This window comes from Zea mays, chromosome 4 (assembly GCF_902167145.1).
Source record: "Zea mays cultivar B73 chromosome 4, Zm-B73-REFERENCE-NAM-5.0, whole genome shotgun sequence".
In the NCBI taxonomy this organism is placed as follows: Eukaryota; Viridiplantae; Streptophyta; class Magnoliopsida; order Poales; family Poaceae; genus Zea; species Zea mays.
In genome coordinates this window covers 60,951,887-60,979,582 of record NC_050099.1, presented here as the reverse complement: position 1 = coordinate 60,979,582, position 27,696 = coordinate 60,951,887, and the positions used below count along the sequence as shown (strand labels likewise).

The 27,696-nt window shown below is 51.4% G+C and overlaps 2 protein-coding genes across 2 annotated transcripts; one reads left to right on the top strand and one right to left on the bottom strand.

The window, feature by feature from the left end:
- Window positions 1–1,419: 1,419 nt before the first annotated feature.
- Window positions 1,420–19,874, top strand: LOC100285086 (WRKY transcription factor 4). Its single transcript, NM_001157981.2, has 4 exons — window positions 1,420–2,040; window positions 11,926–12,584; window positions 12,674–12,820; window positions 19,129–19,874. The coding sequence occupies exons 1-4, from the start codon at window positions 1,537–1,539 to the stop codon at window positions 19,517–19,519; spliced, it is 1,701 nt and encodes a 566-aa protein (NP_001151453.2). The 5' UTR covers window positions 1,420–1,536; the 3' UTR covers window positions 19,520–19,874.
- Window positions 19,805–23,759, bottom strand: LOC103653300 (Photosynthetic NDH subunit of subcomplex B 1 chloroplastic). The gene is made up of 6 exons (XM_008680238.3): window positions 23,007–23,759; window positions 22,617–22,807; window positions 20,625–20,882; window positions 20,406–20,523; window positions 20,203–20,288; window positions 19,805–20,126 (listed from the first exon to the last, which is right to left on the bottom strand). The coding sequence occupies exons 1-6, from the start codon at window positions 23,586–23,588 to the stop codon at window positions 19,946–19,948; spliced, it is 1,416 nt and encodes a 471-aa protein (XP_008678460.1). The 5' UTR covers window positions 23,589–23,759; the 3' UTR covers window positions 19,805–19,945.
- Window positions 23,760–27,696: the final 3,937 nt, after the last annotated feature.

Genomic DNA, 27,696 nt, shown 5'->3' with positions numbered 1-27,696 from the left:
TCACAATTTTACCATTTTGCTTTAGTTTGCATTTTGGGCCTCTATTTCAACTCTTTTAGACTGAAACCTTCAAATTGTCTTCATTGGACCTATGCTAATACTCATATCAACTAAGTTAGTTCTAGATGGTGTATTGGACACTTAATCACAAAATAGGTAGAAACGGCCTTATAACACAATTCCCTTTTAGATATAGCCTTTGATGCCCTACTATTTTGTCTCGCCGAAGGACTCGATACCCTATGATAGAACCATAATATGTCTTTTCATCATTGGCCACATGAGTGACACCGAGAAAGAAATCATTATCGTCCTCATTTGATGAGGATTCCGACACTAGTCGCATTGAAAGGCTTCGTCGACTTATGACTAATTTCTATACTATTCTATTAAGAATCTAATGTGAGCATCTGGTGCTATGTTTCACCCTCCGTGTTGATACTTTGGGTCCGCCCACTACACCGCGCAAAAAACAGTGTAGAGTGAGCACTCGAACCAACACCCCTTACTCCAGAAATTTGGAGCTTACCAATGGACCACATATACCTTAGTGTTTAGAAATAAACAATAATTATATTTAATAAATATTCAATACCTATTTATATGATATCAACTGTAGCAAAGCACAGACAACTGACTAGTAATCAATAATGTTGTAGATGGAGGTCTCCTGATGTTGGCGTCGCTCTCGTCGTCGTGCGGTAGAGTGTTGCCTCCCGCACAACAATTCATCGATGGATCAACAAACCACCTTACTAGCCAATGACGTGCACCAGTTGATAAAAGGGCCAAGGACTTCCATCATTTGCAAACAGGGCCAATACAAAAAAAAGCTAAAACAAGTACCTAGGTTTCTTTTGAGTTAGTCCAGTTTTGGTTTTAATCTTCTATAAGGGAATTGTCGGAGTAAACAGGGTAATCCACTCCTAAAAAGTTTTAGTCTGTCATGATAATGAGTTTTCTAGAAAATTTTGTAGTATTCCTTTAGAGCTGATTTGATGACCAAAGATTACGGGAGAATTAAAGTGGATTGGAGATGAAATTAGTTCATTTCCCCCTCCAATCATAACGTGACCTTCTTATCATCAAATCAACCCTTACAGCTAGTTTGAGAGTCACAAAACTTTTACAGCTAGTTTGAGAGTTACAAAACTGAAGATAATTGTAGGTGCTAGAATCTTCTTCTTATTCAAAATAAGGTTGATTTGGTGGAAAAGAAATTAGAGAGAGAATTCCTTTCCATAAAATCTCTTTAATTTTTCTCGCACCAAATCCGCCCATAGTTGCTCTAGAAAAAAAAAACAAATTTCCCCTGGCTAACCATAACGTCCGTCACTCCTCCGTCCTCCCGTTTCCGGTTCCCGTATCGTTCCGTTTTCCTTCTCCCACTGGCCACTCCCAGTCCAGTAACTCCACCCACTGCCTTTTCTACTCTCTCTGCTACGGTCACTGTCACAGTCAAAAGCTCCCCATTCCTCTTCCCCTTCTCACCCGGCACTCGAACTCTGCGGCCCTGCAAACCCTAGCTTTCGCTCCATGGCCGACGGCGATCCGGAGCCGGCGCCAGCGCCGGCACCGGCACTGGCTAACGAGAAGCTCCATGTCCGGGCGGCGGCCTACGTGGATGAGACGCGCCCGCCGCCACCGCTGGAGCCCTCCGGGGGTCCGGACGAGGAGAAGCGCCCGCCCGAAGAGGTAGAAGCGGAGGTGGAGATGCACCCGCCGCGGGAACCAACCGGGGAGCCGCCCGTTGATCGCCCGGGGGTGGAGGTGGTGGCGGACATGAAGGCGAACGAAGTGGAGAAGGAAAGGGGGGATCGGGCAAAGGAGAAGCGGGAGAAGGATAAAGGGAAGGGGAAGGAGGAGAAAGAGAAGGTGGACGAAGAGGCGAAGGGGAAAGTGACTGCGGTGATGAAGGTGGATGGGACGGAGAAGGAGGTCAAGCCGACCCGGCGGCCAGCTGGGGCCAGCGCGGAGACGCCCATCCTAGCGGTGCCGGTGGTGGCCGTGCCTTGCTTCATCGCGCCTCCAGGGTTTGCGGTGAGTCTGCTAATCCTCTCTCTTTCTCACTAAATATATTGATGAGCCCAGGATGAGGTTTGGAGCCACACATTTCTGAGTTGATTCGTTCCTGAACAAAGTGGTAAATTCATATCCTAGTCAACGATCATAGCCAATGCTGAACTGTTTATGATATCACCTTTGATGCCCAATTGGCCTTTGCCAGAAATGTTGCCTGAGTTCTTGAGTCACATTTATGCACAACTTGATATTTTGATTAGAGTTACAATTTTTTTGTTGCATACAGTCTAGAGGATTGACACTGGGGTGATGGAAGCTGTGACATGCCCTCATTCATTTTAAGTGCAGCTGCGTGCCGAAAATTTGCCCCCCCCCCCCCCCCCCTGTGATTAATTATTGTAACTGGTGTAACTCGTTTATGTTCTAGACTTTGTACTGAATCAGAATTATAATAAATTGTAACAAATTGACCTATATATTATAAAATATAGCAATTGAAGTTCCATAATGTTCTTAGGTTTATGCGTGTACCATTATTAACGTTGGCCTTGCAATTTTGTTGCACTTCCATAGTTATTAGTTTATTTTTGGAGATGAGTCTTCTACTTGCAGCATATTCAGTCTTCCGTATAACATGAATTCAAAATGTTCTTTTTTGGGGTGGGTTTGATCAATAGCTCCATTAAGATGACACACATGATGGCTGGAAATGCTGCAGGAAATCAGGAATACAGGATAACCACTCCTCAACTATCAGCAATGCACTATTAACTCGGGAGGCAGTTGCTAGAAACATGTTACTCCCTGTTTTGAACATGTGTAACATTTGGAAAGCAACACCTCTATTTTGATTTTTGTTATATTATGTCATGTTTACACATAAATGCATTGAGAGAAGTAACACATGATGTTGACTAAAAAAGTACAACAATTTCCATTGGAGTTCTCATAGCAGTAATCCAGGCAGTGTCTCAAAAATGGGCGCACTCAGCTATACCAGGAATGAGTGCTAATGTTAACCATAAAATCATAAGCTAGGACAGATTATGGTTAGACCATGTAATCACAACTAGATTGGGTGGGACGCCCATAACTGATTATCAAACTTTAGAACCTGTGTCCAGGCACTAATTTTGTGGATATGAATATGCAATGTGATATTCTAGATGTCATTCAAAGTTCTTATGCAATGTAATTATATCTGTGTTATGTTAAAATGCAATCTGCAGATACTAATCCTAGTGATCCTTGTTAAACATGATGGTAGTACATAAATCAAGGCAAATACATGTTGGACCACTGTTCTACTTCATATGTTCAAGGGCTGGATTAATCTCATTAACTATTATAGTATCTTGGATCTCATGTTTTTTTCTTTTGGGTATTATTTCACGCAAATTTTAGATTGGCTGATATCTGTTATTTTCTTCTACTAGTTAATGACCCATTGCGTTGGTGTGGCCACAAACAGAATGACATCCATTCTAAAAAATATCATAAAAAACATGCAAAAGCAAGATGGTGGCCAATAAAATCAAAATTGCACAAGAGAAAAGATGCAATCTAACTCATGGAAGATGTACTCTCAAAGACAACTATTGTCGTGTCTTGAATTAACCCTTTGGATGTATATTAACTCCAGTTGAAGCCTAAATGTGATGCGAGATTGGCATGAAAGTTGAAGAAGAATTTGCTCGTTATATACACAAGATAACTATATAATGCAGGTAGGTTATCAACAAATTTGCAAGAACAACAACAACCACAAAGCCTTTTAGTCCCAAGCAAGTTGGGACTCCTATTCAAGGCTAAATCTTTGGGTATATTTCATTCTTTCAAGTCGCCTTAGGATCCCACTATGCACTGCTACTTTTGGAGGTCTTCGTTGGACATGTCCAAACCATCATAACCAGTGTTGGACAACCTTTTCTTTAATTGGTGCTACCCCTAGTTTATTATGTATATTATGTAATTGCAAGAAAACAAATAAAACACATGTGATTGCTGAAGAAAAGAAACATGCATTGGTTGTCTAGGCCATATATTTCAGCAGAAAAAGCAATGCAAAGAGGACAAAAATTATAGGTGTCGATCATGATAATTATCTCAAATTTTTTTTCAGTACATTTTTCGCATCATGGAACCATGCAGCAATTAATTCTTTTTGTCTTATATGAAACTAATGTAGCATCTAAAATAATCTCCTAGAATTTTAGGTACTGTTGGGCACCTGTCGGATTTCTGTGAAGAACTACAATAGGGCAACATAATCAAATTATGGACCAAGGTTATTAAGGCGCCACCTAGGCGGTAAGGTGAGCCTGGGACGTATGGTGTCCTCACCTTGCTCTGGAGCGTAAAGCGGCAGAGGGCGGCGCCGCAGCAGCGGCTGGGAGAGAGGACTGGGAGAAGGGAGAGAGGGAGGCGCTGCTGCGGCTGGTGGATGTTGGAATATGTGCCCATGACCCTAAACAGGGTTGGGAGTAGTATTAATAGAGTAAGTACATGGGCCAGGCCCATTACACTGAGGGTATGACGGTAAATACAAGGGGAATACCCTAAACCCTAGACGGGCAGTCTAACACCCCCCCGCAGTCACAACTCTATCCTGTACAGATGTTGAGACTGGATCGAAAGTCTAAAAAGACACTCGACGGTAACCCCTTGGTGAAGATGTCGGCGAACTGCAGCGTGGTGGGGACGCTGAGAACCCGAACGTCACCGGCAGCGACACGCTCGCGGACGAAGTGCAGGTCGATCTCTACGTGCTTCGTGCGCTGATGCTGCACGGGGTTGGTGGAGAGGTAGACCGCACTGACGTTGTCGCAGTAGACGAGAGTGGCGCGCTGGAGGGGACTGTGGAGCTCGTGGAGGAGCTGTCGCAGCCAGGAGGCCTCTGCCACACCGTTGGTCACGACACGGTACTCAGCCTCAGCGCTGGAGCGAGAGACGACGGGCTGCCACTTGGCGGCCCAGGAGACGAGGTTGGCGCCCAGGAACACGGCGTAACCGGAGGTGGACCGGCGCGTGTCGGGACAGCCAGCCCAGTCAGCGTCGGTGTAGACCACGAGCTCCGACGTCGGGGATGGGCGGAGTAGGAGGCCGTAGTCGAGGGAGCCGCGGAGGTAGCGCAGAATCCGCTTAAGCGCAGTGAGATGGGGCTCCCGCGGAGTGTGCATATGCAGGCACACCTGCTGGACGGCGTAAGCGATGTCGGGCCTGGAGAACGTGAGGTACTGGAGCGTGCCGGTGAGGCTCCGGTATGACGTCGCGTCGGCGACCGGAGGCCCGTCGTCCGCAGAGAGCTTCGCCTGAGTGTCGACAGGCGTGGAGCAGGGCTTGCAGTCAGACATGCTAGCCCGCTCCAGGATGTCGATGGCGTACTGGCGCTGGTGGAGGAAGAGACCCTGAGGACGGCGCTCGGCGGTGATGCCGAGGAAGTGGTGTAGGGGCCCCAGGTCCTTCATCGCGAACTCCCGCTGAAGGGCGACGATCGTGCGGTGAAGAAGGTCGGCGGTGGATGCCGTGAGCACAATGTCGTCGACGTAGAGCAGGAGGTAGACGGTGTCGTCGCCGCGCTGGTAGATGAACAGGGACGTGTCCGACTTGGCCTCGACGAAGCCGATGGAGGCCAGGTAGGAGGTGAAGCGACTGTACCAAGCCCGTGGCGCCTGCTTAAGGCCGTACAGGGACCGATTCAGCCGGCAAACCAGATCCGGACGGTCAGCGTCGACGAAGCCGGTGGGCTGGCTGCAGTAGACAGTCTCCGTCAGAGTGCCATGGAGGAAGGCATTCTTGACGTCGAGTTGGTGGATCGCCCAGTCGCGGGAGAGGGCGAGGGAGAGGACGGCGCGAACAGTGGCGAACTTGACGACGGGGCTAAAGGTCTCGTCGTAGTCCACTCCGGGGCGCTGGGTGAAGCCCCGAAGGACCCAACGGGCCTTGTAGCGGTCGAGGGAGCCGTCCGAGGTAAGCTTGTGGCGAAATAGCCACTTGCCGGTGACCACGTTGGTGCCTGGTGGACGCGGCACCAGGTCCCAGGTGTGGTTGGCCAAGAGGGCCGCGTACTCCTCCTCCATAGCACGACGCCAATGTGGGTCGGCGAGGGCAGTGCGAACGGAGGAGGGCACCGGGGAAGCGTCGGGTGGAGTGCTGGACGTAGTAGCTGCCAGGATCAGCCGGTCGACGGGGCGGAGAACGCCAGCGGCGCGCCGAGTCACCATCGGGTGGACGTGCCCGGGGTCGCGGTGGATGGCGACCGGGTGATATACGGACGGCTTGGAGCGGACCACCGGGACGTCGAGAGCGGCGGGTGTGGCCGGCTCGCGGCGGTGATAGACGACGGCGGGGTCGGCGAAACGGGCCGCGCTCGTCGACGGGCCCGAGTCGGGGGGCGCCGAGGTAGTGGCGTGGCCGCGGCGATGGTAGACGAGTGCGGGTTTGGCGAAGCGAGCCGGGGTCGACGGGGCCGCGCGTGGCGCAGGCGGGGTCGACGGGGCCGCGCATGGCGCAGGCGTGGTCGACGGGGCCGCGCGTGGCGCAGGCGGGGTCGACAGGGCCGCGCGTGGCGCAGGCGGGGTCGACAGGGCCGCGCGTGGCGCAGGTGTGGTCGACGTGGCCGCGCGGGGCGCAGGCAGGATCGACGGGGCCGCGCGTGGCGCAGGCGGGGTCGACGGAGCCGCGCGAGGCGCGGGAGAGGTCGTCGAGACCGCATGAGGAGCAGGTAACGGTGCAAGACGGGGAGCTGGAGGTGGGGGAGGAATCGGATCGGACTCGAGGAGGGAGTCAAGATCGGTGGGTGGGGTTGAGCCAGCAAGGGGAAACACATCTTCGTCGAAGATTACATGACGAGAGATGATGATGCGGTGGGAGGTGAGATCCAGACACCGGTACCCCTTGTGGTCAGGAGAGTAGCCAAGGAATAGACAGCGGGTGGAGCGAGGAGAAAGCTTATGTGGAGCGGTGGCGGAAGTGTTAGGGTAGCAGGCACAACCGAACACGCGAAGGTGGTCATAGGAAGGGGGTGTGCCGTATAGCGCGAAGTGAGGGGTAGGGTGGCGCACCGCCTTCGAGGGAAGATGGTTGAGGAGGTGGGTGGCAGTGTGCAGGGCCTCTGCCCAGTAGCTGGCAGGGAGAGACGCCTGGAAGAGGAGGCAACAGAGCATATTGGTGGTGGTGTGGATCATGCGTTCGGCACGGCCGTTCTGTGCAGAGGTGTAGGGGCACGAGAGACGTAACTGGACGCCATGAGTGAGGAAGAAAGAGCGAGAGGCGTTGTTATCGAACTCGCGGCCATTGTCACACTGCAGAGCACGGTCCGGGCGACGAAACTGAGTGGATACCCAGGTGAAGAAGTGTGTGAGGGTGGTGAATGTGTCCGACTTCAACCGAAGCGGGAAGGTCCAGAGAAAATGGGAAAAATCATCCAGAATCACCAAATAGTATTTATAACCAGAAAGACTGAGTACATGGGAGGTCCAAAGATCACAGTGAACCAAGTCAAAAGCCTGCTCAGCCCGAGAAGAAGTAGTAAATGGGAGACGAGTATGTCGGCCTAACTGACAAGCATGACAGAGACCCTCAAAATGTCCCCTACTACATGAAGGATCTAGACTACTGGTAATCTTGGTCATGACGTCGGGTCCAGGGTGGTCGAGACGACGATGCCAAGTGGTGGAGGAGGTGGTGGAGACCAGGACAGGAGGTGAAGACACGCCGGCGGTGGATGGCTGGAGCGTGTAGAGCGGCCTCGAGCTGTCACAGCGGGCGAGAGGGGTCCTGGTGGCCAGATCCTTCACAGAGAAACCATAGGGGTCAAACTCAATGGAACAAGAGTTGTCAGTGGTGAATCGACGAACAGAAAGAAGATTGTGAGTGATGTGGGGAGCTACGAGAACATCGTTGAGGTAAAACGGCCCAGGGAGAACCGAGGCACCTACTGAGGTGACTGGCAGAGTGGAACCGTTTCCAACGACGATCGAGGATGGGTGAGAGGGGAGGGGGGGATGAGAGCGAGAGAGCGTGCCTGTCGTGGGAGTGGTGTGGTACGAGGCACCGGAGTCGATCACCCAGTCGGAGGGGGGGGGTCATCGCCATGGTGCTGAAGGCAGCAGCGAGGGAGGCGTTGTCCCAACCGCCAGCCGGTGGGGACCAAGGCGTCGAGGTGTGTGTCCCCGGGGGCAGGAGCGCGGGCGGGGCCTGGGGCACGACGGGCACACCGTATGGAGGCATCGGGGGCATGCCGTAGTGAGGTGTAGTCAGGAGGGCAGGTGCCGGGGGACGGGAGGCATTGGGTGCCTGGCCCGGCCACATGGCGATGGTCCCGGTCCAGGGGTTGTAGACGGACGGCCACGCGTGGCCGCCACCCCGGCCGGAGGGACCACCACGAGAGGATCCGCCACCCCCACGGCCGCCCTTGCGGGAGCGACAACCCCCGTCGGTCGTGGAAGTCGGACGAGGGGCCGCCGGGACGGCGGGTGGAGGGCGGGTAGGAGTCCCGGTCGACGGAGGACGGGTGGCCTGGCCCCCTGAAGGCGGCTGACCGCTGGTAGGAGCGCTGTAGAGAGCCGAGGCAGGAGTGGGTGCCTCATTCGCCATGGTGAGCTCCTCGAGGAGAAGCTCGTTCCGCACGGCGTGGAAGGTGGGCAAGGGCACGCTCCTCTTGATGAGAGCCTTCAGGTGGCCGTAGCGGGGGCTGAGGCCACGCAGGAGGTTCTGCACCAGGGTACGATCGGCAACTGGCTCGCCGAGATCGCGGAGAGAGTCAGCCAGGCCCTTCATCTGGCGGCAGTATTCTCCCACGGAGAGGTCCCCCTGAGAGAACAGGTGGAACTGGGCGTCGAGGTGGAGCGCTCGCGCATCCCGATTCCCGAGGAACTGGTCCTCGAGAGCGAGCCACGCCTGGCGCGCAGTGTCCGCCTGGTCGCAGATGATGTCCTGGAGCTCAACGGTGATGGTGCCGTGGAGCCACGAGAGGACAACGCTGTCCATGAGGCACCAGGAGCGAGGCGGCGGAGCGTTGTGGTCGATGAGGACGTGATCGTCGAGGGCGAACCTCCGCAGCGTGAGGACCTGTCCTCGCCAACGGGGGTAGTGGGGAGACGCCGGATCCAACACCACGGACACGAGAGCCCGGATGTTGTGCAGACCTGCGGCTTGAGCGTGGAGAGCAGCGATGAGGTCGGCGTCGAGGTCAGAGGCGAGGGGGTTCTCCGGGGGTTCCACAGGGGCGACCGGCGGGCGGCCGAGGAGGCGCTGCGTGGTGACCATCTGGGTGGTCAGAGCGGCACCCAGGGCGCGCTCACGCTCCAGGGCGAGGGAGGCGGCGCGCTCGCGCTCCCGCGAGGCCGTCACAGCCGTCTGGATCGTAGCGAGGGTGTCGTCGAGTGAGGAGTCGGTACCGGCGGGTGCCGCGAGGGCAGGAAACCCCGGTGGAGAGCCTCGACGGAGGGCCGGAGAAGAGACGTCGCGGAGGGGCCTGAGGCCGACGATGTAGGGAGCCTCGGCATCTGCGTGTGCGCTGTGGGGAGTGATGAGTCCGGCCAGGGAGCGGCCGGGGCCCGTGGGGTGGGTCTGGCCGGCAGCAGGGAGGCCCAGGGAGGGGTTGCCGGCGGCCAGGGGAGCGGGGGCCGCGCCCAGCCCCGCGGCGAGGGGCGGGTGCGCCAGGCCGGCGGTGACGTGCGCGTCCGGGGGGAGGTCCGCCATGGGCCAGAGGGCGTGGCGGCGGCGCAGTCGGGCTCGGACGTCGGGGCGGCGCACGCTGCAGGGCGCGGACGGGCGGTGCGCGGCTGCACGGCGCGGACGGGCGCGATGCTCGGCTCGGCGCGAACGGGTGCGGAGCCTGCTGTGCTGCACGACGGCGTCCCTGGCGGCGGCCGCGCAGGAGCGGCGGGAAGCAGGGGAGAGGAGGGAGAGGAGCCTGCTGTGCTGCACGGCGGCGTCCCTGGCGGCGGCCGCGCAGGAGCGGCGGGAAGCAGGGGAGATGCAGGGGAGAGGGAGCCCCCGGCGGCTGGCGGCCGACGTTGGGAGGGAAGGGTGGGGGGCCGGTGGCTGGAGCCGGCGGCGGCTGGGAGGGAACCGATCGGCTGAAAAAAAACAGAGAAACCCTAAACCTAGCTCTTTGATACCATGTTGGAATATGTGCCCATGACCCTAAACAGGGTTGGGAGTAGTATTAATAGAGTAAGTACATGGGCCAGGCCCATTACACTGAGGGTATGACGGTAAATACAAGGGGAATACCTCAAACCCTAGACGGGCAGTCTAACAGTGGAGAAGAGGGAGGCGCTGGTGCGGCTAGGAGAGAGGGAGAAGCGGGGAGAGAGAGGGCTGAGAGAGGGGAGAGGGAGGCGGCTGGAGAGAGCCGCTGTGTGGCTGGAGAGAGCCGAAGAGAGGGAATGAATGAGCTTGACCTAAGTTTAATGAGCCAGCGGGGCTGATTTGGGATGGCTGGGCTGTTTTTTCTTTTCTTTATCATTTTTTCTTCTTTATTAATATTTTTGTCCTAAGCATTTTCTCAAATATCAATATTTAAGCTATTTTTAAATATATTTAAGGCGTCACCTCGCCTTACGCTTTACCGCTTAAAAGGTAAAAACGAGGTCATAATTGATGAATCTCAAGAGGGAAAACTTGAATTATTAACCTTGACTATCCCATTATCATAAGATAACGAGTCGTCATAATTGAACATCGCCTTCCTGATAACATCCAGCGTGACATGAGAGAACAAAGATTCCATCTCCACAATCCACACCCTCCCCATGGTCTGCTTCCTTGTCCAATTTCTCGTACAGCTGTGTGAAGCTTTTCCAAAGAGACCAATCATAGTCACATACTGCAGAGCAAACAAACTTGAGGTTAGTAAACAAAGAAACCAATACAGTAGACCACAGTAAGTAGACATGTTGGACCTTCTGATACAATGCAGGAACAATAGTACGCCTCCAAACTCAGCAGAGATCAAACCTGTCCCCATCACAAACTCCAATACCTCTGCAAGAATCCCTGCATCAACCACAACGGCCAAACGACATGTTCACTTCAGTTCAAATGGAAATCAGCTGTGTCGCCGTAGCAACGATGGCTGTATGCAGACCAGACTTCATCCTGTCTTATGCTTACCTACCGACCGTGTGATGCTGCATGGGGCTCCTACCGGCTGATGGCGTCGCGCCGTCGCTGACATTGTCGAGGAGATTGCTGCCAATGACATCACTATGAATGGCTGCCCTCTACACGAGTGTGGTGCACCCCCCAGCCATGCCCACATTTGCTTGTTGACAGATGAAACAATGCCCAGGAGGGAGCCGAAGGTGCAGGGGCCAGATGCCGGGACTTCGTCGAGGCCAGGTAGTATGGGGTGTCGACAAGACGGATGGATTTGAGGCCAGGTGTGGCGGTGGGTGGCAGCCAGGCAAGGTGAGGAGGTGCAGTGTCAGGGGCAGCATGCTTGGTGGTGTGCGGCAGGGTTGGGTGTGGGAGCAAGGAAGGAATTAGGATGATATGTTTTTTTTTTCATTTCTGGTTGATGGTTGAATTGGAAGGCGATGTGTGGGGTCAGGGATTTGAAAATTGGACTTGGGGAGCAGGGAGGCAATGCCGAAATGGAGTGTTGATGATTCCTTATTGCCCTTTTTAGTAGTAGAGATATGTTATGAAGTTTTCTTGTGTATGACTTGCCACATACTCCATGTGTTCTTTTCTATATGACGCTCTTTAGTCCAAATTTTAACTAGCCAGCATCATATAGGAAAGGGCAAAAGGAGTAGAATCTTACTACAGATACACTTTATGCATTGTTTTCATGTGTTGTATGGTCTTATCATATCTTCCCCAGTTCTATATAGTGGATTATTTTATTGGATTCCTTAGATCTGTAAAAATCTCTTTTTTGAATATTAGGGCCAGTTTGCAATGACTCATCAAGCAGCTTTGGCAAGTGTTACAGCACAGGCACAAATGCACTTGCAGTCACCAACTCCATCTGCATGTTCGGAAGTGCCATCAAGTCCATTTTATATGACACCAAGATCTCTAGTGCCATTGCAGCATTCACCATCAGTAACTGAAGGAAATATTTGTACACCAATTGCTGACAAGTCATTTTCATCTGATTCAAAATCACACCATGTTGTAAATATGGTAGCTGATGGCTTCAACTGGAGGAAATATGGTCAGAAGCAGGTGAAGAGTAGTGATAATTCCAGGAGCTACTATAGATGCACAAACTCTGGTTGTCTCGCTAAAAAGAAGGTTGAGCATTTCCCTGATGGCCGCGTTGTGGAAATCATTTACAGAGGAGCCCATAATCATGAACCACCACAGAAGACCAGATTTGCAAAGGAAAGAGTGACTCCTATTAGTGTTCCCTCTGGAGGCGAAACCTTGAGGCTTGTGAACACAGAAATTGTAGAATCTAGCACGCCTACCTGTGAATTGGAACGGAGTGCCATCTCAGAAACTTCTGAGCAGCATCTCTTTTGCTCAAGTGACTGCGAAGGGGATGCTGGTAACAAATCTGAAGATGAACATCCTAGCGCGGAAGCCCTGCCAAAGCGAAGGTCATTGTACTGTTGGACTATTTGATTCATTCATGTCTATGTTGATTTGTTGTTCTTACCTTTTGTATCCTCTATTGTTCTTTGAACAGAACACTTGAGGCTACAGCACCAAATTTAACGCCGGTTCGCAGAACTGTTAGAGAGCAAAAGATTATTGTGCAGGCTGGAAAGATGAGTGATGGATACAGATGGCGTAAGTATGGACAGAAAATTGTGAAGGGAAATCCAAACCCCAGGTGCGAAGCCGCTCACTTTGTTGTCAGTACATGAGAATCACAGAGCAATTTCACTCTTCTAGTACTTAATAACAATATTGACTAATGTTACTTCTGATGCTCAAGCAGGCTTGTTATTTGCTCTTATGACTCATTATTATTTTCATTTATAACCTAGAAATACTGATTGGGTTTTGTAACAATCTCGACATCTGGGTTATGGATTTGTCCATTAGGGTTGTGGTTAGTAGGGTGGTTTCATACATTAGACGAGCTTTATGTCCCTGATTCATAAATTTGACCATAAGACCGTCTGCAACTTACCCAAAAACACTGTTTTGCACTGTTCTGCACTGTAGATTGCATTGTTTGCAGAGTGGAGTTTGAATATGGGTATGGGGATGGGTAAGCTGTTGGAGATAGTCTAAACATTAGATCTGATGTTGCTTTTAGAAAATAAATTTCTGATGCAGCAATGAGCTATTCACAAGACAAAAAGGCGATATTTTTGTCGTGTTTTCATCAGAATATTAGTAGCACATTTGCAAAACTATTATTTTTAGGTGGTCCCGTCAATGTTGTAGCAAAACCTAGAAACTTGGTTTATGAGATGTGTGGGAAACCCTAACCCAAACTAGGGTTGGGAGTGCATATATATAGCCAAGTAATTGGGCCAATCCCATTACATTGAGTGTATACAGGTAAATAAACAGGGAAGTAACCCAAAACCCTAATGGGAATCTAACACCCCTCGCAGTCTCAACTTTATCCTGTACAGATGTTGAGACTGTATCGAAATTCAACGAAGGTACTCGACGGTAGCCCCTTGGTGAAGATGTCAGCAAACTGCAGCGTGGTGGGGACACTGAGAACCCGAACGTCACCGACGGCGACACGCTCGTGGACGAAGTGTAGGTCGATCTTCACGTGCTTCGTGCACTGATGCTGCACAGGATTGGTGGAGAGGTAGATCGCGCTGACATTGTCGCAGTAGACGAGGGTGGCGCGCTGGAGGGGACTGTGAAGCTACTGAAGAAGCTGCCGCAACCAGGAGGCCTCTGCTACGTCGTTGGCCACAGTGCGGTACTTGGCCTCGATGCTGGAGCGGAAGACGACAGGTTGCCGCTTAGCGGCCCAGGTGACGAGGTTGGTGCCCAGAAACACAGCATAACCGGAAGTAGATTGGCGTGTGTCGGGACAACCAACCAGTCAGCGTCGATGTAGACCTTGAGCTCCGACGACGGGGAGGGTTGAAGTAGAAGACCGTAGTCGATGGAGCCGCAGAGGTAGCGGAGGATCCGCTTAAGAGCGGTGAGATGAGGCTCCCGGGGGGTGTGCATGTGAAGGCACACCTGCTGGATGGCGTAGGCGATGTCTGGCCTGGAGAAGGTCAGATACTGCAGCACACCTGTGAGGCTCTAGTAGGCTATCGTGTCAGTGACCGGTGGCTAGTCGTCCTTAGAGAGCTTCGTCCGAGTGTCAACAGGCGTGGAGTAGGGCTTGCAGTCGGACATGCCAGCCCACTCCAGGATGTCAAGAGCATATTAGCGCTGGTGAAGGAGGAGCCCCTAGGACCGTCACTCGGCAGTGATGCTGAGGAAGTGGAGACGTCCCAGGTCTTTCACCGCGAACTCCCGCTGAAGGGCGGCGATCGTGCGATGAAGAAGGTTGGTAGTGGACGCCGTGAGCACGATGTCGTCGACGTAGAGCAGGAGGAAGACGGTGTCGTCGCCGCGCCGGTAGATGAACATGGACGTGTCTGACTTGGCCTCGACGAAGCCGATGGAGGCCATGTAGGAGGCGAAGCGACTGTACCAGGTCCGCGGCGTCTGCTTAAGGACGTACAGGGGCGGTTTAGCCGGCACATCAGGTCCAGACCAGCCGGGTCGACAAAACCGGTGGGTTGGCTACAGTAGACCGTCTCTGTCAGAGTGCCATGGAGGAAGGCATTCTTGACGCCGAGCTGATGACGACCGCCCAGTCCCGAGGGAGGGCAAGGGAGAGAATGGCCCGAACGGTGGTGAACTTGACGATGAGGCTGGAGGTCTCGTCGTAGTCCACTCCGGGGCACTGTGTTAAGCCCAGAAGGACTCAATGAGCCTTGTAGCGGTCAAGTGAGCCATCCGATGTCAGCTTGTGGCTGAAAATCCACTTGCCGATAACCACGTTTGTGGCTGGTGGACGCAGCACCAGGTCCTGGGTGTGGTTGGCCAGCAGGGCCGTGTACTCCATGGCATGATGCCAGTGGGGATCGGTGAGGCGGCGCGAACGGAGGGAATCAGGGAGGCGTTCGGAGGAGCGTGGATCGTCAGTATCAACCGGTCGACAGGGCGAAGAACGCCGGCGGTGCGACGAGTCACCATGGGGTGGATGTGGCCGGGGTCGCGGTGGAGGCCGACCGGGTGGTACATCGGAGGCTCGGTGCGGGAACAGGCATGACGGGATTCGAGGGGGCGACCCGTTCGCGATGGTGGTAAAGGAGGGCAGTGTCGGCGAAGCGAGCCGCGATCATCGACGGGGCCGTGTGTGGTGCGGGCGGGGACGACGGGACCGCGCGTGGCGCAGGCGTGGTCGATGAGGCAGGGCGTCTAGGCTGCGCGTGGCACAGGTAGAGGCGCGAGCGGTGGCGACTGAGTCGACCGGGGTGGAGCAGGTACTGGATCAGACTCAAGGAGAGTCGAGATCGGTAGGTGGTGAGGATCCAGCAAGGGGAAAAATATCTTCGTTAAAAACAACATGACGAGAGATGAGGATGCGGTGGGAGAGGAGGTTAAGGCAGCGGTACCCTTGTGGTCATGGGAGTAACCGAGGAAAAGACAACGATTGGAGCAGGGAGATAACTTGTGGGGAGTGGTGACGGAAGTGTTGGGATAGCAGGCACAACCGAACACACGAAGGTGTTCTTAGGAGGGGGCTGTGCCATACAGGGCAAAGTGGGGTGGGTGGCTCACCGCCTTCGAGGGAAGGCGATTGAGATGTGTAGCGGTGTTCAGGGCCCCTGCTCAGTAGCTGGCAGGGAGAAATGCCTGAAAGAGGAGGCAACACATCATGTTGGTGGTGGTGCGAATGATGCGTTCGACCCAACCATTCTGGGAGAGGTGTAAGGGCACGAGATACACAACTGAACACCATGGAGAGGAAGGAGCTAGATGCATTGTTGTCGAACTCGCGACTATTATCACACTGAAGGGCACGAACCAGGCGATGGAACTGGGTGGAGACCCGGGCGTAGTAGTGGGTGAGGGTGGCGAATGTGTCGGACTTCAGTCGAAGCGAAAAAGTCCAAAGAAAGTGAGAAAAACCATCCAAAATCACCAAGTAGTATTTATATCCAGAATGAATGAGTACAAGAGAAGTCTAGAGATCACAATGAACTAGATCAAAAGCCTGCTCAGCCTGAGAAGTAGTAAATGGGAGACGATAAGCATGACAGAGACCCTCAAAATATCCTCTATTACATGAAATGTCTAAATTACTTGTGAGCTTGGTCATGACGTCGGGTCCTAGATGGCCGAGACGACGATGCCAACTGGTGGAGGAGGTGGTGGAGACCAGGATGGGTGGGGAGGACACGTCGGTGGAGGAAGGCCGAAGAGTGTAGAGGGGCCCTGAGTTGTCACAACGAGCTAGAGGGGTCCTAGTGGCCAGATCCTTCACAGAGAAACCAAACGGGTCAAACTCAATGGAACAAGAATTGTCGGTGGTGAATCGATGAATAGAAAGGAGGTTGTGAGTAATATGAGGAGCTACGAGAACGTCGTTGAGATAGAACAATACTGGGAGAATCGAGGCACCTACTGAGGTGACTGATAGAGTGGAACTGTTCCCAACGACGATCGAGGGGGATGGGAGGAATGGGGGGGGGGGGGGATGGGAGCGAGATAACTGCCAGTGGGGACCAGTGTGTCGGGGTGGAGGTCCCCGGAGGCGGGAGCTGGGACGGAGCCGGAGGCGTTGTGGGCACGCTGTAGGGGAGTGTCGTCAGGAGGGCCGACATAGGAGGACAAGCCAGGAAGGCACCCGGGGCCTGTCCCGACCACGTGAAGATGGTCTCGGTCCAGGGGTTGTAGAACGACGGCCGCGTCGGGCCACCACCCCGACCGGAGGGACCACCCTAGGTGGGGCTACCACTCCCGCGGTCGCCCTTGCAGGTACGACGACCTTTGTCGGTGGCGGGAGTCGGACGAGGGGCCGCAGGAACGGTGGGGGGAGGGCGGGGAGGAGCCCCGGTCGACGGGGGGCGAGGGGCCTGGCCCCTGAAGGCGCATGACCACCGGGAGGCGCGCTGTAGAGGGCTGAGGCGGGAGCGTGTGTCTCGGTGTCCATGGTGAGCTTCTCGAAGAGAAGCTCGTTGCAGACGACGTGGAAGGTGGGGAAGGGCACGATCCTCTTGATGAGAGCCTTAAGGTGGCCTTAGCGGGGGTTGAGACCACGAAGAAGGTTCAGCACCAATGTATGGTCGACGATGGGCTTGCCGAGGTCGCGGAGAGAGTCCACCATACCCTTCATCTGGCGGCAGTACTCACCCACGGAGAGATCCCTCTGAGAGAACATGTGGAACTGAGCGTCGAGGTGGAGCACACGAGTCTCCCGGTTCTCGAGGAGTGGGCAGCTTACTGGTCAAGGCGACACCCATGGCGCACACCTGTTCCCAGTCGAGGGACACGACGCGCTCACGCTCCTGCAAGGCGGTCACGACGACATGGATGGTGGCGAGAGCGTCGACCAGCGCGGAGTCGGTGGAGGGATCGGCCACACGTGACGGAGCCCAAAAGACATCGACGACAGACAAACGAGAGGCGGGGAGGCTGGGGGGCGGTTGCTGTGGGAGGCAGGCCGGTGAGCGGGCGCCGGACTCCATGACGTCTCGGAACTCGAGGTTGGAGGGGAGGAATTTGGCCACACGCGCTCTGGTCGGGGTCGAGGAGGGCCACACACGCTCTGGTCGCGACGACGAGGCCGAGGAGGGCCGCACGTGCTCTGGTCACCACGACGGCGGGGTCGAGGAGGGCCAGCGACGATGCCAAAACGTCTTAAATTTGGAACGGAGAGAGTACAATTTAGCTAGACATAAATGTATATATAGATATAAACGCAAACCCTATATATTTAGAAATGCCAAAACGTCTTATAACTTGAGAGAGGGAGTATCACCTAAGAAAAAGCCAAAAAAAGGTGTAATGCTGGGTGCTCCCCTAGCCAACCATCCCATCCAAAAGAGATTGGGGTCTTCATCCCTTAACAGTGATGCTGTAAGTTACACCTTTAAACGAGATATGTTGTTGCTTGCTCTTACATTTTGTATTTGGGTCGCCCTGGGGAACAGCCTCCCCTTGACTTTATATTTAGAAGCCTCACCTACATGGGTTGAGAAAACCTCGGAGCCCTAGCTTAGCCTATAGAGCTGCAGTGTAACATAGGCCAACCATGACCTCCTGGGCTGGTGATCTCTTCAACCCTGGAAGGGTTAGTGCCAAATAATTATTTGTTTGGGTTGCCAGTGAGGTCATCTTTTTTGGTGTGACCAGGATTGTTGTAGTAGATGGACAGTGGAGGCCTAGTGTGGAACCTCTGTCATGCACACAATGTTCAATGTGACAACTTAGCCCAAAAGTGATACTGTTCTGTGGAGTGGTGCTGTTGGTTTGTGTAGTTGCAGATGAATTCATTTAGCATTTGGTCCCAATTTGTATTTGTTTCTTTTGGTACACCGATGTGTATATTGGACCAAAAGTTCCCCATTTATCCTTGTTACAGTTGTCTTCTATAAAGAGTCTCTAGCGTAATGGTTAAGGCTTTCCAGGTCCCGGGTTCGATCCCCCTCGGGAGCGAATTTTGGGCTTGGTTATAAAAAACCCTCTCGCTATGTCCCGCCCGCTCCTTGGTTACATCCTATGCGTCACCCTTTGGCTGAGCCGTTGCAGAGTGAGCAGGACGACCCGCTAGTGATGGGGGGCTAGGTTTCAGGGGTTTTCTCGACCGGGACCATATTTCGGTCTCTTCTTAATATAATACTGGAAGGGCGGTCTTTCCTTCTTTGGCCGAGTTTAGAATATGTTACAATGTACGCTCCTTTGCAAGCAACGTTGCTATGCTGTCTAAATTCTCACTAGCACTATATCAATGGTTGTCAATTCCCAACAAAAACTTGTCAGAGAATAAAGATATAAGTTGAGCTGATATCTTAAATGTCATCTTTCATGTGCATGAAACAATGACTTCAAGAAGCTTTGCAGTTCAAGATCTTGTTTGTTACATCTGCACATTTGTTCTGTCTGGTTGCTGTAACTAATTAATTTGCTTTCTCAATTCTGAATGTTGCTCTGCAGGAGTTATTACCGCTGCACGCACGGTGGATGCCCTGTCCGTAAGCATGTGGAGAAGGCGCCAGATGATGTTAACAATATTGTTGTAACGTATGAAGGCAAACACAACCACGACGAACCTTTCAGAAGCAGCAGCATACCAGTTTCTGTAATCAGTCCATCAGCGACAGCCACTGAGCAACCCAACACATCAAGTACGTCAGATGAGAGACCTCCAACCATTACCCAGAAGGACGCCAACAGTGAGTCTGATAAGGAGACAACCTTGAAATTTGGAGGCGAGAAGGCACTCGAATCTGCGCAAACGCTGCTCAGCATCAAAACTAACTCCGATGACATGAAGAACTCTGTCCTGAAGGAAACTTCTGCTGCAGTTCCAGTCCAAAACAATTGAGCATGCTGAGATAGGGTGATTCTATTGACATCTCTTAGGCTGTCATATTTATTGGTTGAGTGATATGCTATTATGTTAACTTGTATGACGTGAGGCTTGGTGTTCGGTATTCCGTGTGGAGCATTTGAGGAAGCATTAGGTTTCAGGAAGCCACGACTGGTTGTTTCTGCCTGTATAGATTCCCATTCCCTAGTGTGTACAGGTACTGTATTTTATCTGAGGCCAGATAACATGTGTGGGGTGGTTCTTGAGAACCTGTGTGTGCTGTATTGTTCTAGCTCGATCTATTGCAATAGCTGATACGAGATTGTCATTTATTTATCGGTATAACACATCGTGCGTGCCGTTTGCAGTTTGTGATAGCCTGCACCATTACATTCTCTGGTACTGTGTACAAACAAAGCGATGGAATGATGCTGGGAGCTGCTACTTCTGTGCCAATGCGAAGCTGGGAGCGGGCTCCAGGTCCTTCACCGCATTCTTCACGGCGTTGATGTCGATGTCGATCAGCTTCCCCGTCATCGACGAGATGACGGTGCAGCTGCTCTTGTCCTCCACGTACGGCAGGAACAGCCGTGCCTTCTCTGCCGACGAGAACAAGGCCACACTGGCAAAAGAAGGAATAAACGTTGCAGAACCCAAGGCATGGCATATATATATAGCACGAGCACGGGTTCACTTACCATGGCTTGTCGCGGGCGTTGGCGAGCTGCACGGCAGCGGTGTTTGTCGCGACGACGCCGGCAGAGTCGTTGATGAGGCAGGTGAGCTTGGGAGTCGGTCAGAAAATGGCATGGTAAGCCATCTTTCAGATTCAGAGGTACCATTTCCATTCTGCAGCGTATGGAGATTATCATGTACTAGAACAGATGAGACAACCGCCTACCTGTCCTGGGGTGGTGATGAACAGGATGTTCGTGTCGTCCCCCACTTCCTCCTCGACCTCCTCTCTGTGCTTGTCATGGGGGATCACGAACAGAGGCTTGAGCCCCTTGTCGCCAGAGCTGCCAAATCCACGAACGAGTGAAGTCACTCGATCACTTGTTCATCGGCTCACTGCAAATGCATGCCAAGACGAGATCAATTGTCATGACGAGGGATGCACCTGATCTCCTTGGCTATCTGAGCCCAGTGCTCGAGGGGAAGAAGGCAGTCGTCGTCGCCTCTGGACGTCATGCTGGCGACGGAATCGGATGCGATGCCGTGGACGACGACGTACTTGCCCTTCTCCACGCCGGCGCGGCTGTACTTGTCCTCCACGTACGCCCGTAGCTTCTTGGAGATGGACACCCGCAGCGGCTGCGTCGGCTGCCGGGGCACGTTCTTCGCCGGCCGCCCAATCCACTCCAGCATGTCCTTGTACCTGCCAATAGTATACATCGATCGCAATTGAAAAACTAGAGAGATTGGTGGGCAATAGACACAAATGGTTGTGCAAATGGAGGGCAACGGCAGTGGCCGATCTAGGATTTAAACTCAAACAATACAATAATCTAATCTAGTCTAAAGCATAATCTAGATCTAGCAGATACCAAGGACAAACAAGCATTAGCCAGATGAAGGAATGATAAACTGAAGTTCTTAGGACGGTTGAAGTTTTTAGTTTGAACTTTTTAGCCCGTGCCTTCCCGTTTGGTCAGGTTGGGTCGGATCAGGTTTTATTAGACGGATCGGGTCGGGTTGGATGGCCCATGCTCAGGTCTAGTCACAAGTGATATACAAAGGAAGGAATATCTCTTGATGTATGTTTTTACGCATATATACTATAGAGCTAGTTGATAAAAGTTAGATAAGAGCAAATAGAAAACTGTAGTTATGGTGGGACACGGAACTAAGTCTAGTAAGACCAAAATCGAACATATGAGATGTAAATCCGGCACTAGTACACATAAGAAAGATGTTAGTTTGGAAGATTAATTAATGTTCAAGAAGGATGCCCTTTAGTATTTAGGATCATTTGATATAGATCGACGAGAATACTGATAAAGATGTTAGATATAGTTCAAAGTAGGGGAAATGAAGAGGCGTCAATTATTTGACGTTATATATGACAACATGGTAGCATAGAAGCTACATGATAAATTTTATAGGACGACAATTAGGTATGTTGTGTTGTATGATACATAATGTTGGTCTAAAAAACAAAATGTTCAGCAGATAAGTGCTATAGAAATGCACATGTTGTGGTGGATTTATGGCCATTCAATAAGTGATCGAGTCAGATCATATGCGTGATATGTTAGGGGTAGCATCGAGTAAAGAAGACCTTGTCCAAAACTATAAATGGCCAATAAGCACGAGGCCCGCGAGCCCGGCAAGAAGCCCGCTGTTTGGGCCCGGTCCGAGCCTGGCACGGCCTGGTTCTATGCGGGTCCTGGCTGGCCCGACACGAATAAGCGGGCCGGGCTCGGACAGGAAACTAGGCACGGTGGGCTAGCCCGGTACAGTCGTTTACCTCTAAGCCCGTTAAGCCCGCTTTTTTTTCACTAAAACGTGCTTACCGGCCCGCTTAGTCCGCTTTTCGGCCCGCTTTTTTCGTGCCAAACGAGCCAGCCCGGCCCGTTAAGGCCCGCTGCGGGCCGGACTCGGACAGAAAATCGAGCCCGCAGGCGGCCCAGCCCGGTTTTCTAACTATGCCTGGTGGGCCGGATCCAAAACGGGCTGGGCGACCCGTTTGGCCATCTCTATCCAAAACTGGTTATAATAGTTTGGATATATGTCTAAGAAGACCTTTAGAGACACCAATGCTTAATGGTATTTTAAGGTGCGATATTGATAAGAAGAGAGACAATGAACAACCAAATTTAATAAGAGATAATAAAAACATACTTAAAAAATAAAACATACCTAAAGATTTAGGCAAGAAAAACAAGTACCCATGTACATGAACTTTTTCGTTTGTGTTTCAACTCTAACGCACGCTAATTTACTTGAGGTAAGCTTTGTTCTTATTTTGAAATCTGTAAGACTACTTAGAATTATGTTGTTTTCTATCAGGTTTCAATTCTAACCTACCTAAAAAAACACTATTAGCTTTGTTGTGGTTGTTCTTAAATCTAGGAGACTACTGAGACAAGGGCTGGGCCTGGCATCTCACATGTGGTAGCCGCCGTCGGCGAGGTTGTTGGTCGGCGCCTTGAACATCTCGTTCAGGAACAGGCCGGCGCCGACGCTGTTGACGTTGGGGTAAACGTAGCCAACCTTGTCGCGCGCCGATGACATGAAGAGGAAGAGCGCGTGCCCGATGCCGGCCAGCCTCGTCGACACGATCAGATCATAGTACCTATTCTGCAATGTTTGCAACAACATGACGAGATTATATATTCAGCCAAAAGCAATGCACAGTTTACTCATCCAACTTAATTTCTCACTAGTAGCGTAGCGTAGTTGCTCATAGAACAGGGGACCCAAAAAAAAAAAAACAGAGGAATTGTTCCAAATGCAAGCAAGCAAGCAAGCAACGAATAGCAAGTTATATGTACGTAACCTTTAGGACGCCGAGCATGTGCGTGTACTCTGCTGGCTCCGGCCAGTCGTCGTCCGGGTCGTAGACGTTGGCGTACCTGACGTTCTTGCACATCTCGTACACCTGCTTGCCCCTGGGTGACGCCACCACGTCGACCAGCACGCCGGGGTACCGGTCCTTGAGCATCTGCACGACGGGGAGGAAGAGCACGTTCTCGTACACGCCGCCCGACACGACGCAGCACGCGCGCCGCACGTCGCCGCGGACCTTGGACGCGAGGCTGTCCAGCTCCGGGTTGTAGCCCTGCGGGAACCGCAGGAACCCGTACGGGTTCGCAGGGTCCTCGGGCGGCCGCGGGTCCTCCTCCTGCTTCCCGCCGGAGAACATGCCCTGGTAGTCGAACTCCTCGTCGGGCCCGTCGTCGAACGGGTCCAGCCACGGGTTCTTTTTCTTCGCGGACCACGCCGCGACGCTGCGGCGGTGGCCGGTGGAGGGTAGGAGGAGGAGGAGGTAGCTGCAGCAATGCCGCCGCGCGGGGGGCTTCGCTGGCGCCATGGCCCTTGTTGTCGTGGCCGTGGACGTCGACATGGCCGGCGTCTGCATGGCGCTTATTTTCTTGGTGTTGCTATACTATTGGAGACTGCTCTTTGCTTATTGTTGCTGCTGTGCCGGTGGTACCTGTGTGTGTGATACTAGTTTCTTTTCCATTTGTTTCCAATCGACCAAGGGAAGAGAGGATGGAGAAGGGGTTTGGATTAGGGTTGGGATGTGTGGACGAGCCGACCAGGGAGGGATATAAAGTGCACGCTGATTGTGGACATACGTGTACTTTTTGGTTTTGTTGTGCTCTTTTCCGTTTTACATGTACGAGAGCTCCTATTTCTCATATATATAGCCTGATTTTTTTAGTTTTTTAATCTTTGTCTAGACATCCAGAAAATCAGCACTATACATCCTCTCGTTCTCTCTCCCAAATCTCAAATCTTAATTTAGGTATCTGTGCTTTAGAAAACGTGTTTATATATTTGCATACATCTGCTTTTTCTTGTCTTTTTTATGGTAACAGGAAGGGGAGAGGGACCCCTACTGAATAAATTAACGGACGAAAATGTTATTCACAAGAAATTTGTATCTAGCCAAGCTTGGCATAGTATCTTGAAATCACTCTTTTGCCCTATAAATAAATAAGCAGGTACATTTCTTTTCTAAAGGCCGAGATACATCCAATCGATGTGGGATGAATCTGTTCAAAAAAATTGTTTCTGGCCTTCCAAATACTCTAGGACATTAGGATGGCGATTTCCACGGAGAACAGATCGATGGGGTAGTTGTCTTCTCAATCTCGCCGAACAGCTATCTGGGGGCAATCAGTTATTGGGGGTTGTGTTCCAACTTCCAAGCGCAGTCTAGCATCTCCTGACGAAGTTGCACATGAAGAACAGGTGTTCACCCGTTTTCCTCCCCTTTAGGGCTTGTTCGGTTATTTTCAATCCATATGGATTGTAGGGGATTGATATGGATTGGAGGGGATTTTGACTTACTAGGGATTGAAACCCCCTCAATCCCCCTCAATCCATATGGATTGGGGTAGAACCGAACAAGCCCTTAGGTGTTGAGGAATTACTCTCAAATGCTATGAATTAAGAACAAGACAACACAAAAAGAGGTTAATGGTTAATGTCCTTCGTGCTTCGAAGCATTATTTTCCTTAGGATATAACGATCTTCGGACGAAGGTCATGAAGTACGTACCTTTATCATCACAGTATATGTTAATGAAAGAAGAAGCATATGAAACATGAGAAATAACATGTATAATCATATGACATCATTAATATATCTTTATTATATCATCATGGATGAATAAGAACAATATTGAATTACATTTGTACCTTCGGCTTGACAGAAGGTAAAAGTCCAAGCGTGACGCACGAGCGAATACAAGCCAACATGAACAGTACGGAGGTATTGTTCATCTGTTTATAGGCACAGGGCGTAGCCTGTGTAAAATTACATTCATGCCCATTATGTTTACTATTAACTTAAGGACAAATCAACGAGGACTAGATAGCCTTTTCCCCTTTAAGTTGGTTCCTTTTTCTGCTACTGAGCCGAAGCTCCCTTGCGCGCAGCTTCGGAGCTGCATCATCCTTCGTCTCAACCATGCTTTTCATATTGCGTACAATTTTATTCCAAGTCCGAAGGTACCTGTACATATATTACACTTGGAAAACACTGTTAAATCATGTTTTTGAGGACATTCGAAAGACGAAGGCCCCCAACAGTAGCCCCTCGCAGTATTAATTTGTTATTACAACGAATTCAGACTGCGATGTGAACGAAGACCTTAAGCCGAAGGTTCGAAAAAACACCTTCCCTTTGCTAGAATAGCAATAGTCAATGACAGATGGGGTCCACCAAGCTGCAAGACATTGGGCGTATAGATATGAACCCACACCAGCAACATTTGATACGCCATTTCCACCATTTGCGTTATTTTCTGAAACTTTTTAGCTCTTGCTCACTAGCTCTCGCCTGAGTTTCAAGTTTTTGAGCTTCAGTTTAAGGACGTGTTTTCATCATGTCTGGGGAAAAGATGAGTGAGGAAAAGATGACTGAAGAAACAGAGCTAATTGAGGAGACGAAGTTGTTTGAAGAAAAGAAGACTGTGAATCCTTTCATCGCCAGGTTTGTTGAGTCTATGTCAAAAACAAACACAGAGAAGATTACTAAAGAGATACTAGAAGGTTTGTCTGAAGATACTGATGACAGTGATAGTTATGATGTGGAAAGTGGAGATGAATATTCTGAAGATCGGCCCTGGCGACCAAGCCATACTGTCTTCGGAAAATTGACTATTAAACAGAGTCATCTTGACAGCATGAGAGGAAGGTACTTTCGGGACATGTCTATCGTGAGAGCTGGCGGAGACAACAACATCCCTGCTCCTGAGGAAAACGAAGTTCTTATCTACCGAAGCTTTTTAAGGCTGGTCTTCGGTTCCCTTTAAGCAAGTTTGTGGTTGAAGTGTTGAAGATATACCAGATCTTCCTTCATTAGATCACCCTCGAAGCTATAATGAGGATGGAGATTTTTGTCTGGGCTGTACGGAGCCAGGGGCTAGAGCAAGTGCGAAGTGCTTCTGTAGTATGCACGAGCTTTTATATGAGATGAAGGCTACTAGCAAAGAACAGTACCACAACAACTTCAGTTGTTATGGGTTTATTGCTCGCCCTAACGCAAGTCACCCGGTGCCAACATTTCAGAAGAGATGGCCTGGGTCCTGGATGGGAGAGTGGTTTTACGTTAAAAATGATTTAAAGGCAAGGGATGACATCAAAGAAATTATTGAGCGACCCATCTGGTCTCGCTTCGGCCTCCGAAGACCGAAGGTGGAAATTGATAGCAATGTCGAAGCATGTTAGAGGGCTTTTAGCACTGTATGTGCCTTCATTGGCACAAGGGATCTGATTCAAGAGCATATATCCTTCAGGGTATGACCACTTGTAGAAAGCTGGGATATGCTGAAGGAGACCACTACCGATTCTAGTGAGGGTGGTCTGGTCCGACTGAAGTACACCTTCAGATTCAGGGAGAAGTTTGATGAGCCAAACGATGACTAGCTGAAGTGCATCGAAACTACCAGTGATGAGCTACTTGGAGCATACTCCAAGGCCGAAGATAATGCTTTGTCCGCAGCCTTTGGAGGCCGGGGCAAGAAAAGATTAAACAGGGTATTTGATGCTATTGGCTTCGTATACCCTGATTACCGTTACCTGCTGCGAGGGAAAGAGAAAAAGAGGAAATTTACCGCTTCGGTCACCCCAGCTGAGCCGAAGAGCAAAAAGGTGAAGGTTCTAACCCACCGGCCGCGTTATATTGAACCGGCTGTAGTGCCTAAATTTGGCGAAGGAGCCTGTTCAACTGCCGAAGCAAGACAGGCTACTCCAATTGCGCAAAGCGTTGAAGAAACAACTGTAATGCCAAAGACGCCTACAGTTGGGCCAACCAAAGCTAAAAATGATAAGGCCAAAGAGCCACAGATTGAAGAAATAATGAAAATGCCAGAAATTCTGAGCCCTCCAACAGAGGCGAAACTGCCGAAGGTGCAAAAGGCTTCTACCGCGACTCCCAAGAGAAGGAGGATGGCTAACGTGCTGGATGCTGTGCTGGAGACTACAAAGGCCTTGAGCCCTGCTCCTACAAAGAAAATTGCTGAAGCTGCCAAAGCGCAAACCGAAGCCGAAACTGGGCAAGCAGAAGCCAAAGCTACGAAAACTCAGGTTGAGGCCGAAGCTGGGCCTTCAGCGCCTATCGCGGTGAAGCCTGCCGTGCCTGAGGAAAAAATGGCAGGGCAGATTGCATCTAAAAAGACCGAGACTCCTGCTCCCGAAGCTCTGATTGAAAATGTTGACTACATCATTTGACACGCTTCGGGGAAGAAATTGTCCGAAGAAGAAATTCTGGAAGCTAGACATTATGCGCAAAAGTTGAAATATCCGAAGAGAGCTTTAGTGTTTAATGGCACTAACGATGACGACTTCTTGTACTGTCTCCTGGACAATAAAGAAATATCTGTTTGCCGGGAGATAGGTAAAAGCATGGGATTCCCGAAGCTAGAAGATGGCCTTTCAATTTTGTCGAAGGATGATCTTGCCGACATCCTAGCATACAACAGTATAAAGGTATAAAAGTTAGCTTTGAATTTGAGG